The sequence below is a fragment of the Pimephales promelas genome, chromosome 24 (genome assembly GCF_988280905.1).
Source record: "Pimephales promelas chromosome 24, fPimPro1.hap1.1, whole genome shotgun sequence".
NCBI lineage: Eukaryota > Metazoa > Chordata > Actinopteri > Cypriniformes > Leuciscidae > Pimephales > Pimephales promelas.
The window spans coordinates 14,177,749-14,197,474 of record NC_142792.1 but is presented as its reverse complement, the minus strand read 5'-3'; the positions used below and the strand labels follow the sequence as shown (position 1 = coordinate 14,197,474).

At 39.7% G+C, this 19,726-nt stretch overlaps 1 protein-coding gene across 8 annotated transcripts in view; it reads right to left on the bottom strand.

The window, feature by feature from the left end:
• Positions 1-2,689: 2,689 nt before the first annotated feature.
• Positions 2,690-19,726, bottom strand: part of anks1b (ankyrin repeat and sterile alpha motif domain containing 1B) — a 173,603-nt gene continuing 156,566 nt past the window's right edge. For 2 of the 8 annotated variants that reach the window (XM_039668353.2, XM_039668362.2), the window contains 9 exons: positions 19,449-19,634; positions 17,329-17,352; positions 16,614-16,739; positions 14,830-14,901; positions 13,660-13,746; positions 13,253-13,390; positions 12,311-12,478; positions 5,174-5,265; positions 2,690-3,986 (listed from right to left, as the gene is read on the bottom strand). In XM_039668353.2, coding sequence (XP_039524287.2) covers positions 3,938-3,986; positions 5,174-5,265; positions 12,311-12,478; positions 13,253-13,390; positions 13,660-13,746; positions 14,830-14,901; positions 16,614-16,739; positions 17,329-17,352; positions 19,449-19,634 — 942 coding nt within the window. In that variant the 3' untranslated portion in view covers positions 2,690-3,937. Of the gene's footprint in view, positions 3,987-5,173; positions 5,266-7,476; positions 7,603-12,310; positions 12,479-13,252; positions 13,391-13,659; positions 13,747-14,829; positions 14,902-16,613; positions 16,740-17,328; positions 17,353-19,448; positions 19,635-19,726 lie in introns of all 8 variants that reach the window. The other 6 variants (XM_089126724.1, XM_039668354.2, XM_039668355.2 and 3 more) reach the window with 6 other exon arrangements.

Sequence of the window (19,726 nt, the reverse complement as noted above, 5' to 3'; positions counted from 1 at the left end):
ATTCTGTAAGTGTTAATTAATTGATCTGTAAGATAATTACATAAATGGTTATCCCCTGACGCTTAATTTAGTCAAAGGCTTCGGGATACGCACCATCTGGGATGCGAGACTACAGTTATCCCATCACGACTCTCGTTCTATCTTTGTTGTGAGAACTGAAATGGATATTTGATAAAAGTCGGTGGGATCGTTTTCACCTCACGGACGTATATCTCTCTGATCTTTCTTGAAATGCCGTTTGATTTATAAGGCTCTTGACAGAAAGATGCAGTAAACGCTTTCCAGACTGGGGAATATAGCACGCCGCAGGTGAAAACGAGGCTATAAATGTCTGTTAGATGTACATCTCACAGAAAAGCTTTATGAACTTCTTCTCTATTGTTTTATTTCAAAGTTTATACAAACTATAAAGTAAAACAACCAAGTCATCCATCAACGCAACGTTTTCAGTCTCCGTGATTCGAGTAGTAGTGTCGGCTCTTAAGGTGTCGCTTCTTCCGAGCCGATCGTCTTAGGCCGGCCGTGTTTCTCCAGATCTGTTACCGAGTTGTGTTAAACAGACAGCGTGGAGAAAGATACGAGCTCCATGGAAACAGAGTGCACAACAAGTGAACCGTATGTCACCCAGCCTGAGGGAGATATTATCCAGAAACTCACACTCGAGTCCTTATCAGAACACGACTTTTAACAAGCTCCCTGTCTTTACAGAGTTGGAATTTGTGCCAGCTCCCCAGAGGCCACTGATAAGTACATTCACAAATAATTAATACAAACAATCATTAGATACAGCCCTAGGCCTACATAGAAAGAAAAGTGACGGAACAACGGGTAGATAGAACGAACGAACGAACGAACGAACGACGGACGGATGAAGATGGAATATCGATGGGTGGTACATTGATAAAAACAACAAGAGGTACAACAATTCAACAGCTAAAAGTTACACAAGTACATAAGATGGAGTGGTGCGGGGATGACGGCAAAACCCGGTACACTTATTTGCCTGGAGATTTTCCAATGGCCTTGGGCTTTTTCTATTTATCGATATATATAAAAACAAAGCCTGTGGTAAAACATTACTTGACGTTTTGCTCTACAATGTAATGCCCGGTTCAGATTACACACTTTTTTTTTTGTCTGTTACGATAGTCACTGCGTCAGATTACTCGATTTTGACTCCTAACATCCTGTCGTGGACAACACATGTCAGACTACATGTTGCTTCCTGACCAGTCATCGAATGGCGTCTTTAGAGGGATACTCCACTTTTTTTGGAAATACGCTCATTTTACAACTCCCCCAGAGTTAAACTGTTGAGTTGTACCTTTTTTGAATCCATTCAGCCGATCTCCGGTTCTGGCGGTAACACTTTGTGTTACAAGTGCACAAGACGGTTAGCATTTCTCCCAAAAAAATGACCAAAGTTGTTTAGATATTTTTCCTATGTAAAACTTGACTCTTCTGTAGTTACATCTCACTAAGACAGACGGAAAATGTAAAGTTGCGATTTTCTAGGCTGATATGCAGTAAACTAAACTCTCATTCCTGCGTAAGAATCAAGACACTTCACTGCCGTACCACGAGTGCAGCAGGCGCGATGTCTACACAAACTTAGTCCCGGTCACGTTGGAAGCTGGGCACTATTTTCAGGCGCTGCGACATAACATCGCGGCTGCTGCACTCGTGGTACGACAGTGAAGGATAGTTCCTAGTCATATCAGCCTAGAAAATCACAACTTTACATTTTCCGTCGGTCTTAATGCACGATGTAACTACAGAAGAGTCAAATTTTAAATAAGACAAATATCAAAACACTTTGGTCATTTTTTTTACGGTTTAACTCTGGGGGAGTTGTAAAATGAGCCTATTTCCAAAAAAAGTGCAGTATCCCTTTAACGGTGCATGTGATGTCACCAAGAAGGCCAAACTAGTGGCGAGTTATTTCCGGAAACTAACGTAAACAAACAATGGATGAAACGGTGAGTGTTGTATTGGCTGTCCTGTGTCCTGTCCTGAAAAAACTACAAAAAAGAAAAAGAAAATCCAACAATGGACACGTTCCTGGATTGCTCGAAGAGGACAGTGTGGGCTGTCGATCGTCCAAAGAGAACTTGAGGTAAAATATTGTTTTCTTACATATTTTTACTTTTACTTTTAACATTAGCACCATCGTCTCTCTTTCGTTTCGCCATTTTTGAAAGATGTGTACGGAAAAGCTTCTGTGCTCCTATTGGTCAACCTCGTACATGTGACGGAACCGTCGTGGACGACCGCTTTAAAAAATTAAACATGCTAGTCTTTTTGTCGTGAAGCATCGCAGGCTCAGTAGGTTGTCGCCCACTATGACGCCCGTTGTAGTTTACGAATCCCCACGACACCCTACGTCAAACGGATCGTGCCAAAATCGGGCTAAAATCGTGTGATCTGAACCAGACATAAACCGCACACACCCACATCAAAAGAGGACATTTTCAAGCAGTGGTTTATTTCTAATAAGTGACTAGACGAGACAGTTTCAACGAGTTTGGCATAGGATTTATTTTACTCATACATTGAAAAACCCCATTATCAAAGGCCATTGAAAAATCTCCAGTGGCAAACCGGGTTTTAAAGTCCATCCCTGCACCACTCCATAGATGGACGATTTAAAATAAAAAACAAGAGAGGAAGGAGCACAGGCCACTGAAAGGACAATGGTTCTACAATCCTGATTTATTCCGTGTGCTTTGCAAGAATATAAATAAAGACCAAACATACAAAATCGGTGTGCTGGAAGCCCAAGCCTATCTACACATGTTAGTCTGCAATGATGTCACAAATCCACCGGTTGCTCATACCATGTTATAATATGTTGAACTTTGACCTGCCTGCAAAATGTTGTACCTTGTTTCCCAACGTAATTTATTGGATTTTTTTTACATTTTTTTTTGGGTTTGTTTTTCTAATAACATATATGAACAATGAGTCGACAAAATATTTATTTACACAACTGTGGCAAAATTCTACAGTGACAATGAGTGAAAATAAGATCTGTTTTTATATTTTCATCTGAAACACAAGTGGAGCCATCCACACATTCGGTTCCTCTGTAGTACTACGAGATTTTGTTGTTGGTTTTTTTTTCGGATGGCTGCGTATTCGAGCTTGACGCGTCATATAAAAATAATGTAACGTTAAGACAACATCAGACAAGAATTGCACAATAAGAATCATTATAATAATTGTAAATATTACAGTAATGGTAATATAGTTCTCTATTAAACAGTATATATCAATAATAATCTGCATGGCGCCGCCAATCAAGTTAACGACCATTCTGTAGTGATTTCGGCACGAGACGCATCCATTTCATGGTTGTCCAGTGCAATGAGTTCATTCACATTGTGCATATTCATTTTTTTTTTTAAGATCATTAACCACAAACAAACAAAATAAAGAGAGAAAGAAAGAAAGAAATAAACAAAGAAAACAGAAAAGAAAAATACAGCAATTCATGTAAAAGTCCGTTTTTATCCCAGTCCACACATGCCATGGTATTTTGGACTAGATATTTAGTGAAAAGTCAATGTAGTGTGTCCGAGTTGCCGTAGCGAGACCGTCTCCGCGGTTCTCGCGCGGCAAAGTTCCGTGACGGCCGCTGTCCTTTAGAACGCAACTCGAATCGCTGCCTCTTGAAAAGTGTACATTCGATTCCCACAGTCTCCTCCTATTGTTTTTATGCGGTGAGTGTGTATGTGTGCGCGTGCATGCGAGTGTTTCGTTAAAAGGCCACGGGTCCACGTCGGCAATCCTTGTGCGCGCCAAGTCCCAGTTGAAAAAGTCCTCGTGCGAATCCTTACTCATGCGTTACGAGAGGCTCCGGTGACGCTTTTAGCTTCCGTATTTGCTGTCCTTATTTGCAATGCATGTGAGACTGAGGGTCCATGTTAGGGGCAGGCTACATTCTCTGAATTCCACTGTAATAGACATGGGCGTCCGCCATTGCCCTGTGAATAAAATCACATCACTTATCCAAAGTGTCCATCAAAAAAAGCCCCCCCTTCTCCAGTTCACATGGACTGCATGCTTTCCATCAACTACACTGCATGTCTCAGGATTGGCTCGGTTTTCTCGGGTTTTCATTCATTTGGCAACACCAAAAAAAGGGAAAGAATGAAAACACAACAGGAAAAAAAAAAAATTTGGAGAGGAAGGAAAACGCGCGATTTGAGAGACAATTTTTTTTGTTGCGGATGTCTCGTCGTAAAATAAGCCTCCTATAAATGCTATCGGAAAAACATCTGCGTCCACAAATTACCTTTACGTTATGACTTACTAAAACAAGCTCGTAACTCTTGTGCCGTGTAAGAAAAAAAGGAAAAAAAATTACAGTTAGTTTTTTTTTCTCTCCGACAAGCGCTGGTACAAAAAATGAAAACTTCTCTACGAGACTAAACAAACAACTCAAGCAAAATGTCCTTTGGGTGAAGTCCAATCTCCGCTTCTATGCCAGCCGTTTCGAAAGCCCCACCTCACAAAAATCTCTCCGTTTCCCTCCCGTGAGCCTTCGCCCTCGCTAACCCTATGCTGTCTAGTCAGAGAGAAAGAAAGAAAGAAAGCAAATACCGACTCTAAAAACAACATTTGTGTTTATAAGGCTTGTAGCAGCATTACGGTTTAAGTTGTCATTCAAGCAGTCGAGGGGCAAGTGGGGAAAGGCTGAAGAGGCGCTTCCCGGAGAAGCCGAGGAAAGAATAGCGAGGGACGGAGGGAAGGACAAATAAAAAGAGAGGAGATGGGGGGGGGGGGGGGAATTGAATGAAAAACAACCGCTTGCAACACTTTTTTGTGTGTTTTGGAGGAGGATTTGCAGCGTGGCGGCCTGAAGGCTGACCTTCCCTTATCGTGCTGCGGCCAGAGAGGTGAGGGGGGGGGGGGTTTTGGGGGCGAGAGAGATCAAGAGATAGAGAGAAAGAGCGGGGCAATAGATCGAAGGAGAGAATAGACAGCGGCAGCGTCATCATGCAGAAGCCACGGTAAACGGGCGGGCTTGGCCGGGCGGAGAGACGCGGGCTTGTCACAGGTCACTGGGCCCGTGGCTCCGTGGGGGGCCTCTAGAGGGCGCTCTCTGTAAGGCACACACACAGGAGTGGACAGTATTTTGGGTGTATATTAGAAAATAGTGGTCTCATACTTGGTGTTGGCTCCTCTTTTGGCTTCCTGTCCTGGCTCGACTATCCATGGGACGTTTGCGTGGCCCTTTTGATCCATTGAGGGCTGCTCCATCTGAGGTGCACACAGGAGAAAGAGACAACAGGTCAGAAGGTGCTAGTCATTTAGGCGGTTACGGCCGCTCACGCAAGATCTTGCGTATTGTTTGCTTTCGTGCAGAATTTGTGTCTTTCTTCGCGTACTACTACGGTTTTGAAGACCTAAGCGAAAAGAGGTTTAACCAAAACAGGATATAAACTTCACAAATTGACCTCCTGGGTAAAAATCAAACATGGATGAAACGCTCATTCGGTCAATTTTCATCAGTGGTTGAAAAGAATAACCACATAGGTAACGCTTTACAGCAAGGTTCAATTGCTTAACATTAGTTAAACGTCCACCATCAAGTGACAGTGACGCTAATATTGGATTCATCGCTGAAGATGAAGATAAGTTGTTTTATGCCAGGGGCAATTATGAGTGAAACTTCTCATAATCACCATTATGTATCAGACAGGAATAAAAGTAAAATGACTTAATTGCGCAAAAAAAAAAAAAAAAAAAAAATATATATATATATACTTACACTATTACATACCTCGGGTCATAAGCGACCCTATACACTTTAATGAATATGTTGAGGAATACTTAAAAAATAAATGAGGGGGTGTGTGGTGAATGATGCCCCTGCTCAATAAAGATATGTTTTTTGTTGATCTTCATTTGTAATACATCAACTATTTGAAATGTACACAAAAATGTAGAAATGATCAGGAATCTATATTGAACATGCTGAAGAAGTAGCGTTGCTAGCTAATCAAACCTAAATGTCATATATTATTCATATGTATTATATTATTTACAATAATGATGATGATGTAATAATACGTTTATAGTTATATTCTGTTACTCATACATGTAATCTGAAGTAATTTATATGCTCAAAGGCACGTTCACACCACGGCTATAACAATATCAGAACGACATTTTTTCCAACTAATGAACGATAAAAACATTGACGGCCAATCAGAATTCATCCTGATGAAAGCGCTTGACCATTTAAAGTGACAGACAAGCATGCGCTTGGAATAAACAGAACTATCATCCGCTGGTGTGGACGCTAATATAGTTATATTTATGGTTATTGTTCGTGGAGTGAAAGGACCTCAAGTCTAGTGTGACTGCCTCTTAAGAGAGAGAGAGAGAGAGAGGTGTGATGTGATTGGTTAAACACATAGCAATCTGACTGTCACATCAACACAAAAACAGTGAAATAACTCCACAATACATAATTCTTATTTTTAAACCTGTAACATCCAACTACTTAATTTGTTGTATCGGTGACACAAAATCCATCTTGCTGATCTGCTGTGGTCAAAACTACCCTACAACTAGTACATCTTTATCAACCAATCAAAACACTGTTCCTTGTTGCCACGGCAGCTCAGCCTTGCTCCACATAAAGCTGAGCTATACATGGCTCCGAAACGTGAATCTCTACAGGAACAAACACACATGCGCACACAAACGCAGAGTCCTCCTTTACGTACATGCTGTTGGCTTGTCTTCAGTTCTTTATCAGGTTTCTCCATATGCAGCCGCATGAATATTAAATAACATAATCCTCGCTCTTTCTGGCTACCTCTGACTGCTCTCAAACACACACATGCACACACCCACACCAACTTCATTCTTCTCTACATCCAAATGCTTCAAAAAAAAAAAAAGAAACAGTCCCTAATCTTACGCAATAAACCTCTAGTATGAGGCATCGACCTGAAAAGGAGCTTAATGGTTTGATAACGCTCTCAGGGAACGATGAGTTGGTGTCTTGGATAAGAGATGCTGAAATATTTCTATCCCCGTTTAGTCAGCGGATGTTCTAGATGGACGGACCGTCAGAGGACGACAGGAAAGGAGGATTCGGATAAAGAAGAGATCAAACAAACAGACCAAACTGAACAAAACAAAATTAAATAAGGAATAATGAAGGAATATTATTTCCGGTTTAGACAAAGAGAGATTGGCAGAATCTGCGATATGACGTCAAATTACCTCGTTGTTTTAAGGATGTTACAATTATTTAACCAGGAATTTTCCTATTATAAATGAACTGAAAAAGAGAAAGCTTGAGAAAAATGACAAAAACAAACAAACAAACAAACGGGCTATCAATTTAGCATTCATTTAGTGTGACTAATTATATAACACAAATGAATGAAGTCATTGACAGCCCTAAAAAGAAAAAGGGGGAACGAAACAAAGAAAAGCAAAATGCAAGAAGACCTGAAAGTGAAGTTTATGTGGATGAAGGTGGAGTCGGGAGGTGTGAGGAAGAGGAGAAGGATGAAGAGGAGGACGGTGCGGGGTGAAAATATGCCCCAGGGACCAGCGGCTAGAGAGGGACATGACCTAGAGGCGGAACAAAGACGTCACAGAGGTCAAAGCTTGGGAAGGGGAAAACACAAATGCACACACACAATCAATCAATTATGGGTCATTCTTTAATTAGAGGAATTTTCAAGTGTGTTGAAATTAAGCATTTGGAGGAATCAGATTATTTTGGGCTTGTCCTTTACCCATGAATTTTAGACTAAACTACTTCAAGAACTAGTAGTTCTTGTTTGGAATAAATTAAATGATGTTGTTCACTTAATTATACTCTGTTCAGGTCAATTTTTCACTATTAACTACAACTTTTGCCTCAATCTCCAAATTACTGCTAATTAATAGTTAGTAAGGTAGCTGTTGAGTTTACGTATTGGGTAGGATTAAGGATGTAGAATATGGTCATGCATTAATATGTGCTTTATATAAACAGCCAATATCCTAGCATGCAAGCAAAAGCTTTTTCAAATCGATTGGTCATCTGTATATTTAAATATATTTTATCTCCTTTTTGCTAGTAGGTTGTAGTGAAGCTAACCACTTTTTTCCAACAGACATTGAGAAGCTTGTAGTAATCTATAGCAGATAGTGAAAGTTTTTTCAAGACTTCAAGTAGTCAAAAATTCCCTTAATTTTACAATCCCCCATATACAGTGCATTCAGCCGACACATGGAGATGAACAGAAGAGAGAAGGATTCCGTTCTCATGGAGCAACACAGCGTATCGTGTCCATATGGAGAAGAGGTACTGCAACATAATGAACAATTTCTCCTACACAAGGGAAAATCAATATCCGAGTACACCACACACAGCCACAGAGAATGCTGTTAATGTTCAGTGTAACACACACACACACACACACAAAGGGTCTTATTCACAAAAAGACAAGCAGAACAAATGTGCTCTAATCATTCATAAATCCATTCTTACGCAAATTGTCACATAAGCACTATTCAGAAGGGATTAGTTATTAACACAGGACGCCTGTGATTTCATGAACTGATTCCGATAGATCTTGAGATATTTCTAGTTTGTTTGTGTTACTAAGATAGTACTAGTAGTGTGTAATGTCCAAATGTGGGTGCTTTAAAAGGTCAGGATATGTGCGTATATATGATTAATTTGATACATTTTTGCCTGTTTTTAGAGACTACTAAACTAAAATGCATGATTGAGCTGTCTTAACTCAAATAACGCAATATATTAAAATATGTCAGTGCCATGGTTTCGTCACCAGTAGTGTTTTTTTTTTTCTAAGGCATGTTTATAAAAGCTACTTAAATGTTACTAAGTAGCTTAACAAAAGGCCTAATCCTGGCTTTATTTAAGCCCTGTCTGTGAAACCAGGCCTTTATAATACATTCTAAGTTTATACATTATTCATAACATTTTATATGCCTGTATGTAATGTAATTGATTAATGGAAGGAATCAAGATTTCAAATGGGACACTAACAACAGTAACAAACTATTATTTCAACCAGAAAACTTTCACCAACTAGATATTTGAGAAATTTAGTAGCTTTATTTATAGTATTTAAAAAGGGCCAGTCGTAATATATATACATATATATATATACACACAGTCGAGCCCAGAATTAATCATACCCCTGGTAAATATGATCTAAAATGTCTGTAAAAAAATAAATCTGCATCGTTTATCCTTTTGACCTTTCATTCATAAAATTGGCAAAATCCTAACCTTTCGTTTAAGTAAAAGATTTGAAAGTGAGGGGGGAATCACATTATAAAATAAATGTTTTTCTCCAAAACACGTTGGCCACAATTATTCATACCCCTACAATTTTTTATGAATAAAATTTCTATGAAGTATATTCCCATTAATATTTACCTTTTTTTTAGCACACCAGGGTGACTAGGAACATGAAATTTTCCATTCATGACTTCTTGTTTCAAAGGAGTTTAAATATGAGGAAGCACAAAGGCCAAATCCCCTTCATCATCCATCACAATGAATAAAACCAAAGAACATGGTTCTGATGTGCATCAAAAGATTGTTGACCATCACAAAATAGAAAGTGGATGTAAGAAAATAGCTAAAGAATTGAAAATCCCCATTTTGACCATCAGGGCAATAAGTAAGATGTTATAATCAACTAAAGATGTTACGATTCTGCCAGGAAGAGGATGTGTGTCTATATTTTCTTCATGGACGGTGAGGATGAAAGTTTGAGTGGCCAAAGACTCTTCAAGGATCACAGATGGAGAATTGCAGAGATTAGTTAAGTCTTGGGGTCAGAAAGCCTAAAAAAATTATCAAACAACCCCTGCATCCCCACATGTTGTTTGAGAGGGTTTCAAGAAAAATCTTCCTCGCTCCTCCAAAAACAAACTCCAGCATATTCAGTGGTCAGATGAGACTAAAAAAAGAGCTTTTTGGCAGAAAAAAAGCTTTTTAAGCACACTAGATGGGTTTGGTGGACATGAGGATAAAAAGTACCCCATGTGTACAATTGAATATATCATTGGATCTTTAATGTTGGGGGCCTATTTTTGTGCAGGAGGTCCTGGACTTCTTATTCAGATACATGGCATTGTGGATTCTATCAAATATCAACAGATAAAAAATCAAATCCTGACGGCTTCTGATACAAATCTTATAAATGGGCCGTGGTTGGATCTTCTATCAGGACAACAATCCAAAACATCAAAATCAACACAAAAATGTGTCAGGGAGCACAAAATGAAGCTTCTGCCATGACTGTCCCAGACCCTGACCTGAACCAAATAAAAAATGAGTGGTCTGAACTGAAGAGAAGAAGTGCCAACATGGATCTGGGAATCTGAAGGATCTGGAGAGATTCTGTATGGAGGAATGGTCTCTGATCTCTTGTCAGGTGTTCTCCAAACTCATCAGGCATTATAGGAGAAAACTTAGAGCAGTTATCTTGGCAAAAGGAGATTGCAAAAAGTTATTTAATAAAAGGGTATGAATAATTCTGGCCAACGTGTTTTGGAGAAAAAACATTTATTTTATAATGTGATCCCCCCTCACTTTCAATTCTTTTACTTAAACGAAAGGTTACGATTTTGCCAATTTTATGAATGAAAGATCAAAAGGATAAACGATGCAGATTTATTTTTCACAGCCATTTTTGATCATATTTACCAGGGGTATGATTAATTCTGGGCTCGACTGTACAGTCTGTACAGTTTTATTTATTTATAAATATATAAATAAAAGGCCAAAATATATGTATGTATGTATGTATGTATGTATAAAATGCAAAGTGTAGAGAGAAAAAATACAGAGTTTGCAAAAACTTATTAGAACAGGACTGAATTGAACGAGAGAGAAGGAGAACAGGATCTGAACTTGTTGGGGGCCGAATTTGAATCTACAAAGTCCATTTGAGCACCGTATCTCTCACAGCATGCATGGTGTCTGCTACACCACAGCTCAGTTTAAAGTGCCAAATTGGCCCAGTATTTATACTGAAATATCACATCTTATGTGGACAGTGATCTGGCCTTTAAAACAGATAGAGAAGTTAGGCTTCTCATTAAAACTAAAGAGGGTTATGTCTGCAGGCTGGACTCCAAATGCAACTGTTTATTTTCAACCAGGCATCCATCGTTTCTGTCCTGCGTGTAATCCAACTCCAAAAGCCGGGGTGTGTTTTATTTTTATGACGAGCTCCCACCTATTCTGGGCCCTTATCCAGAGAGTGGTAATATCCCTGTTGGTGGCAGGGGGGGAGAGAGAGGCACCGTGCCCGCTCTGGGGGCACTGGGACGAGGGCAGATGGAGAGGAAGGCTGCCCTGGAGGAAGCCACTTGCTGGAGCTCTGTGCAAACAGCCCTCATCAATCTCTTTCATCCTTAAACGCACTGAAGGGAGAGGAGATGGAGTGCGCCGTTTACAGATCAAACACTCACCTCTCCGTCCCTCAGGACAGGCTGCGACACACACGCGCTGGTGTGCGTACAAACAGCCGTTCACTGTGAGTTCACTGTGACAATACTGCCAAACACACATTTCTCAATATCGGTTTTAAAATTTTGCACGTGCTTCTTGCACATGCAAGGCAATCATGCAAACATCGAAATCAATAAATGGCTAATAAGTCTGTTCGTCCGTGCTGTTTTTACTTCACAAACTCATTTTACAACGAGGGCCAGATTTCCAAATGATTGGTTTCCAAATGATTCCAATTTCACCAGAGGTCTTTAGATGGAATAAATATCAAATTGTTAATAAAGAAATATTATTCAAATGACAAAATTGACACAAAACCCACTCATTGCTCTTGGATTAACCATTTGATAATCCAAAACAGCTAAACAAAACAGCAACGCAAAGTTACGCCTAAAAAACAGAAACCATACAAACGATTTAAATCACATTTACTAGAGATACAAATTGATACAAGCTATTACGTGCAACACAATAATTTTAAGTATGCATCTTAAAATTAAATACAAACTATACTTGTTTATCTGTCAATGTTGAGCAGCACAACTGCTCAACATTGATGATAATAAAAAGAAATGTTTCTTGAGCACCAAACTAGCATATTAGAATGATTTTGTTGTTATTAAACTGTTAAACGCAACAAATTGACACACATTCCAGCAGCTATGTTTCCCATGATTCATCACTCAGCTCGAGCACACACAGATATGGGTTCAAGGTGAGCAGGTGTACTTATGTACAGATGGATGAGACGGGCTGCTGTGTTAGGCAAAGTCAAAGAGCAAAGTCACTCACACTCTTGCGTATGTTGACGCGAGGTTTAGGGACAGGTTTGGAGGGTTTGTTGTCGAAGCTCTCGGGCAGAGTGGATGACCCGTGGCCGCTCTTTCTGGCCTGCAGGGCCAACTGATACGCCACCTCAAACGCCTGGCCCAACGTCAGGATAATCTCATAGGCAAGATTCTGTTAAAAAAAAAAAAAAAACACATGTAGAGGCGATCAGATCTACGCTGTTACAAGTCAGCTGAGAAAATGTAAAAAAAAAAAAACTTCAAGATTTGAGTTGAATTCAGTGCTACTACATTTGGCAGCATTTTACCACTTTTCTTCCATAATTTCAGAGCTTAGTGATTTCTAAATGATTAAAAACATGCTTTAAGCATGTTATAAATGATTCATGTGTTGTGACTAGCTGATGCACAGACAGCTCTGTGGTGTTACTGTGACAGGCGCGAACACAGAAGACATCAGCTTACTAAACAGACATTTTCCTTAAAAACGTTTTACGTTAACAAAAAGTATAGTTTGTATTTAAAACGACTATACAAATGTGACATTTAGTTTTGATGAAGACTTGTCAGTCCAACCAAGTGTTTTCACAGGAAATTTTTACAATCTCATCTCAGAAAATAGTTCAGAACTTGACACTAGACATTAATTCTTAAAAAAAGGTCAAATATAAAATTAAAATACATTCAAATAACCAACAATGAACAATAGGCTACTTTCTGTTTTGCTTCTTATTTTGGTCTTTTTTTAACATGAATTTGATGTAAAATGAAGTCAATAATCAAATACATCTTTACCAACATATTATTATTAATAATTTCATTTGTATTTATGAAATGTGGAATTCCTCAAATATGGTTTGCAACACTTGCGTATTTGTAAGTGAGCTTTAATGGATGTTTCAGTTTTATTGATCAGACATGGGTTTATCTATTATCTGCTACTAACCACATCGAAAGCTGTAAACACGTGGCAGTAATGATGGCTGGATTTCAGGTCCTTGGTGATGTACGCAAACGTGGACAGATCTTCAGGGTCCTGCGCGGCACACGAGATATTCCTGATCTCGTGCTCAGCTATGATGTTCTAAACATCAGGGAAAGGGAGAGAAATAAGAGGAAAAGATCATAAATAATAGAGCTTTTTACTTGAAATAACACACTTTTTACGAGATCTATTCAACGCTTTGTCAGAATAATTTATTTCATGACATGCAAATTATTGTGATTGATTACTCAATTACATTTTTTATTGACTGACAGCCCTAATTTCTCTTATAAAAGAAGATGAAAGTTCCTATTATTATAATCCATGTATAAATTGAGACATTATACAGGTAACAGCAGATGGATTACCTTGTTAGTGGCATCGATAAACTTGACTCCCTTGTAGGAGACGGACAGTACTATGGTGGGGATCTTCTTCATCTGTTCTGTAGACTTCTTAGGGAGAGAAAGAGAGGAGGAGAGATCAGCAGACAGTCTCCAACATTAACATTCATGAGGCCCCATCACACACTGACTGAGATCTGCTTTATACAAACTCAAACGCACACTAAATTATTTACACATAATGCCCTTCAATACTCTGCAATAACCCAGATAGAGAGCCATCTCATGAGACAAGTAAAAAGGGACAAAATAACATTGTGCACTGTTAAAAATCTGACCTTATTGGGTTTGAACGTTGATGACGTTGATGACCTATATATACCACATGTAGTGCGGCTGGGAATAAAAAAGGTTTTAGCTGACTTAGCTGGTTTCCCACTCTGGTCAGCCAGTGGAAACCAAGCTGTCAAGTGCCCAAAACCTCTATAAAACCAGCAAACCTGACCAGGTTGGGAGACCAGACCACCTCTTGCTGCGGGGGCATAAATCACATGCAGCCGAGGATGAAGATGAACTTCATAGAATCAGAATTATTTTTTTATATATTCCTACGCCGTCATATCAGCCGTCAGAGTGGAAAATGTATTCATCTGGACCTCATTTCCCTTCTCGCTCTCACCGTCAGTGATTTCATGTGGATCAGCGGCCTCTCTGCCGCTCCGTACCTGTCAAAATAGTCTGCTTAAAACAAAGAGCGAGAGATGGGCCTAAAAGAGGACCTAAATTTACACCCTCTGAATGTATTAATGTGTTTGTGTGGAAGCAAGGGGCGGCAGGTCTCAAACTTCGAAATGTGCAGCGGTGCAGCAGAAAGGAGCGGGATGGAGAACAGATGGTGTTTTACATGCATTCAAAAACAGAGCAGGCGGACTGTCCTGCTGTGTTAAATAATCTAATGGGAACGGGGGCCCGGAGGCCATTGAAGTCAGAACAGGTATTTTGAGGTAAAGCTTGGTTAATGCATTTATTCACAGTGGGAAGTTACAAGAAATGTGATAATTGTTGATTATTTCCCTAAATATTGTCTTCTGTATCATACGCTGTGTGCTCTCGTAGTCCTGTTTTCTCAATGACTGTGACATAGTGACCCGAGGGCAGCGGGGGGATGACTAGACATGGTGACACAAATCTTACCCTCATTTTTGCGCAGGCATCATGTGTGGACTCTGTACCGCGCAACTCCTTCACCAACATAGACCCCAGGTACTGCAGAACAAACACAAAAAAGTTGATAAAATGTATAAAAGTAACAATAAACCACATACAGTATATGTATGCAAGTATGTATATAAACGTATGTATACAAGACCACCTCAGTATTCAGATTATCCTTTTCTTTTCCAGCAGTAGGCATGCACAGATTGTGTCACTGTGAGCACCACTTGTCAAATAAATCAATAACTGAATGGAAATGTAGCCGTGTACAACGAAGTGTGTAGGAACCGAAGAGATCGGTCGGAAAGAGCTTAGTTGTGCTGTGATCTGCTGAAGTGTTACGCTGCACTGCTGGGTATCAGACAAGGACAACCTTGAGGGCCAGCAGACTGTGTTTCACATGAAACGCAATCTGGAATCTACCGTGCTGAGGTGTGACAGTATTTTGGAAAGCATTCCGTTAATGTAAAACCCAATCACCTTAAGACTACTACGGCACTACTCTCAGAATCTGTACTACTCATTTTTTAAATCGCTAAATCTTATTTCCAAATCCAGTCTAGACCGTTCATTTAGATTTAATCGCAGCTATATGATATTAATCAATCTTATGTATTAATCAAAATGTATTTGAAGTTTAAATTATTTTTATTTATTTGTATATTCCTCTGTATTCGTACATTACATTTCATTTAAATATTTTGTTGTAATATTTGAATTTCATTTTATTTAATATTTTAGATTTCAAGATTTTTATTTTATTTTACTTTTGTATAATTAGATTTTTAATTCATTAATTTTATTTATATTATATTTGCCAAGTAGAAATGTATCCAGTAATATAAGATCAATAATTAGGGCGACCAGTTTTCTCATGTTGGAATACGGGATTCACACATTCAGTTATTTTTTTCAAAACTTACTGTACATTAAATGTTAAATGAATACGCATATAATGGATCTCCCTGCACTCTCTAATATCCCACCTTCACTTACTGCAAGTTTATTGATTACGAATTGGGATTGGATGGTAATTTTGTTCACCAAAAGATCACTATCCAAGACTATTGATGAAAGAAACACCGGACAAAACTTTTTCATAAGTCGGGACACTAAAAATAGAGCTAAAAAAGGGACGTCTGGTCACCCTATCAATAATAAAAGTAAGTATAATAATTGTCAGGTGAGAATCTCATTACTGAGCTAATTTTAGGAACCATCATGAGAGTCAGAATCAACAGCTTAAGTTTAATATCAGTTTATACATTTTTTAAAGCATATTTTACTACTAGTCAGATCAGCATTGATGAAAGTTTCCTGATTCCTTCACAGTTCAACACTGGGAACAAAACTCTTGACTTTTGGCCACTGCGGTTCAGGCACACATACATGCATGGATTCTGTTCATAAACTCCATCAGTGTTTTTGGCACTGGAGAATAAGCCAATCAAAATTATATGGCTGTTGCTAGGAAACAGAGTGGGTTTATGTAAGCCAATACTAGAGATGCTCGGGCCCAGAGAGAGCTGAAAAAACCTGTATTGATTGAAGGTTAAAACACCATTATTCACAACTGAATAACGAATAGACTCGTAGATAGCTTTCACGTTCGCTTTTCTCTTTCGTTCTCTGGCTTACAGGAGCCCGCCAAGGCCGCATCTACTTCTAAATTCCTCGTACGCTCCCATTTCAAGTGTTCTTTTGGTTCCTTAGAAACATCTGACAAACATTCATCAATTATCACTTTTAAAACCCACACTTACATATGCTTCATAGTCACATGACTGGAATATAAGCTTCTCAGGATGGTGCTGCCAGTACTGCACCGGCGTAGATGATGTCGCCTCGTTTGGAGGCCGTAATGTGATTGGCTCGCACCATTCCCCTTGCTAAAAAAAAAAAAAAAAAAAAAAAAAAAAAAGAGGAAGTGGGAAAAAGCATAAATGTTTGTAATTATATCAAGGTCCAGCATTCAGGTTACAAAAGGTGAAGCTATAGATGATGCTAAGCATTTCTATTCTAAAGGCATCTCTTTCAATCTATTTCTTTTTTCCCTCTCTTTGTGTGTGTGTGTGTGTGTGTGTGTATATATATATATTAATTTATATTTATATAATAAAGTACTGGTCAAAAGTTTGGAAACATTAAGATTTTATTGTTTTCGAAAGAAGTCTCTTATGCTCATCAAGCCTGCAATTATTTGATCAAAAATAGAGGGGAAAAAAATGGATATATATTTTAATGTACTTTAAAATGTAATTTATTCCTGTGATGCAAATCTGAATTTAGCAGCATCATTACAGCATGTGACACTGAAGACTGGAGCAATTATGCTGAAAGTTCAGCTTTGCATTACATAAATTATATTAAAATAGGAAACCATTATTTTAAATTGTAATAATATTTCACAATGTTAATGTTTTTTGTATTTTCGATCAAATGTTTCACACACAAGTACAAGTTTCATAGTTTTCTGACCTTTTGCTTAGTCTCTCCCTCCCTCTGTGATGATATATGGAACCACAGGGCAGGAAAAACAGATAAATTAACAACAATAATAAAAATAATAATAAATAAAAAAGAATTAAAGAATTAAAATGAATATTTTCATAAACTTACTAATAACGTGATTTGTTTCAGCGCTGGATAACTAACTAACTAACTAACTAACTAACTAACTAACTAATTAACTGACTGACTAACTAACTAACTAGCTAACTAACTAATTAACTGAATGTAACTGGATAGTTGCGAGGATTTGGTCTAAAGCCTTTTGTCGCTTTTTCAATCTTTCTCTCTCTCTCTCTCTCTCTCTCTCTCTCTGTGTGATGATATATGCAGCCACAGGGTAGGAAAAACAGATAAAAGCTTTTGTCATTACGTTCGTTTCACAAGTTCACACTTACATACAATTAAAGGGAGTAAAGTTTAATGCGTATTTGGCATGCTGTCTGGGGGGCCAAACCCAGAGTACTACCCCCTGTGTGTAAATGGTTAGGACTAGAAGAGTGGAGAAGGGGTGGTGGAGGGATGCTGCTAAATTCTCAATGGATTGAGGAGACACTGCTGAATCTATATACACCTCTTATAATTGATTTCTGAGTGATCTCCACCTGTGATAATTATCTGAATGTGCTCCTCCAAAACTTTGTTAATAAAACAACATTTCAGTAACTCATTCTATTCACAACCACGGCAAATCACACAGTCATCAGGGCTGGGTATTGGCAAAGGCCTCACGATACGATACATATTGCAATTGTTCTGTTTTCAAATCCAAAATGTAAAAAAAATTGACCTCAATATACAACTTACTATGTACCACTTGGGGTATTCGGGTGTGTGTATCACATACTTTAGGACAGAGTATCGGGTCTGCACACAAGAGAGAGAACAGTGTCTGCGCGTGCGATAGAACAGAGAGAACTGTGTCTGCGCGTGCGATAGAACAGAGAGAACAGTGTCTGCACGCGAGAGAGAGAACGGTGTCGACACGCGCGAGATGGAGAGAGAACGGTGTCAGCGCACAAGAGAGAACTGTCGACACGCGCGCAAGAGAGATCAGTGTCCGCACGTGAGAGAGAACGGTAATGGCGTGCAAGAGAGAACGGTGTCGACACGCGCGCAAGAGAGATCAGTGAGATGAAAAGACGCGCGAGATGGAGAGAGAAAGGTGTCCACGCGCGAAAGAGAAAGGTGTCGGCACGCGCGCGAGAGAGATCAGTGTCCGCGTGCGAGAGAGAACGGTGATGGCGTGCAAGAGAGAACTGTGTCGACACGCGCGAGAGAGAACAGTGTCCGCGCGCGAGAGAACGGTGATGGCGTGCAAGAGAGAACGGTGTCGACACGCGCAAGAGAGAGATCAGTGTCCGCGCGCGATAGAGAACGGTGATGGCGTGCAAGAGAGAACTGTGTCGACGCGCGCGAGAGAGAACGGTGTCGACATGCGCGAAAGAGAGATCAGTGTCTGCACGTGAGAGAGAACGTGTCGGTACACAAGAGAGAACGGTGTCGGCGCGCAAGAGAGAACGGTGTTGACACGCGCGCAAGAGAGAACAGTGTCCGCGGGCAAGAGAGAACGGTGATGGCGTGCAAGAGAGAACGGTGTCGACACGCGCGCAAGAGAGATCAGTGTCCGCGGGCGAGAGAGAACGGTGTCGGCGCGCAAGAGAGAGAGAACGGTGATGGCGCGCAAGAGAGAACTGTGTCGACAAGCGCAAGAGAGAGAACTGTGACAACACGTGCGTGAGAGATAACGGTGTCCGTGCGCGTGAGAGACCGAGTGTGTCCAAGCATTAGGATAATGTATTTTTTTATGAATATAAATATTAAAAGTTGAATTAACGATACACTATCTTGAAAAAAAATATTGCGATTTAGCTGTTCTCTGATATTAGCTGTATCGATATTTTTGTACAGCCCTAACAGGCATACACACATCACAATGAGAGAGCTTCATCACAACACATTCCCAATCGCAAACAAACTTTTACACACCATGGCATTGACTTATTGAGATTCTATCAGGACACAAAGCACAATTCACACCAACACACGCAGAGGGGAGTAGTGCACTTGACGCAAGTGCACTAACTCACCATACTGACTTGTGCCATCTGTCTCTCTAGTTTGGAGCGCGGGACGTCCTCAAAGTAGCTGTCGTTGCGTCTGCGTCGGGCGTCTGCCTGCATGATGAGATGCTGGACGTCCAGAGAGCCGGCGTTGGTGTAGGCCTGATTCAGAGACGGGGACAGCTGAGGGGGAGTGTGGTTCCCGGTGGGCTCCTGCGGGAAGGCGACAGAGAAATGTTTTTTTGGTGGTTAGAGGAGAAACTGCCATAAGATGAATGGGAATGATAACAAAGTGCTTATAGGGA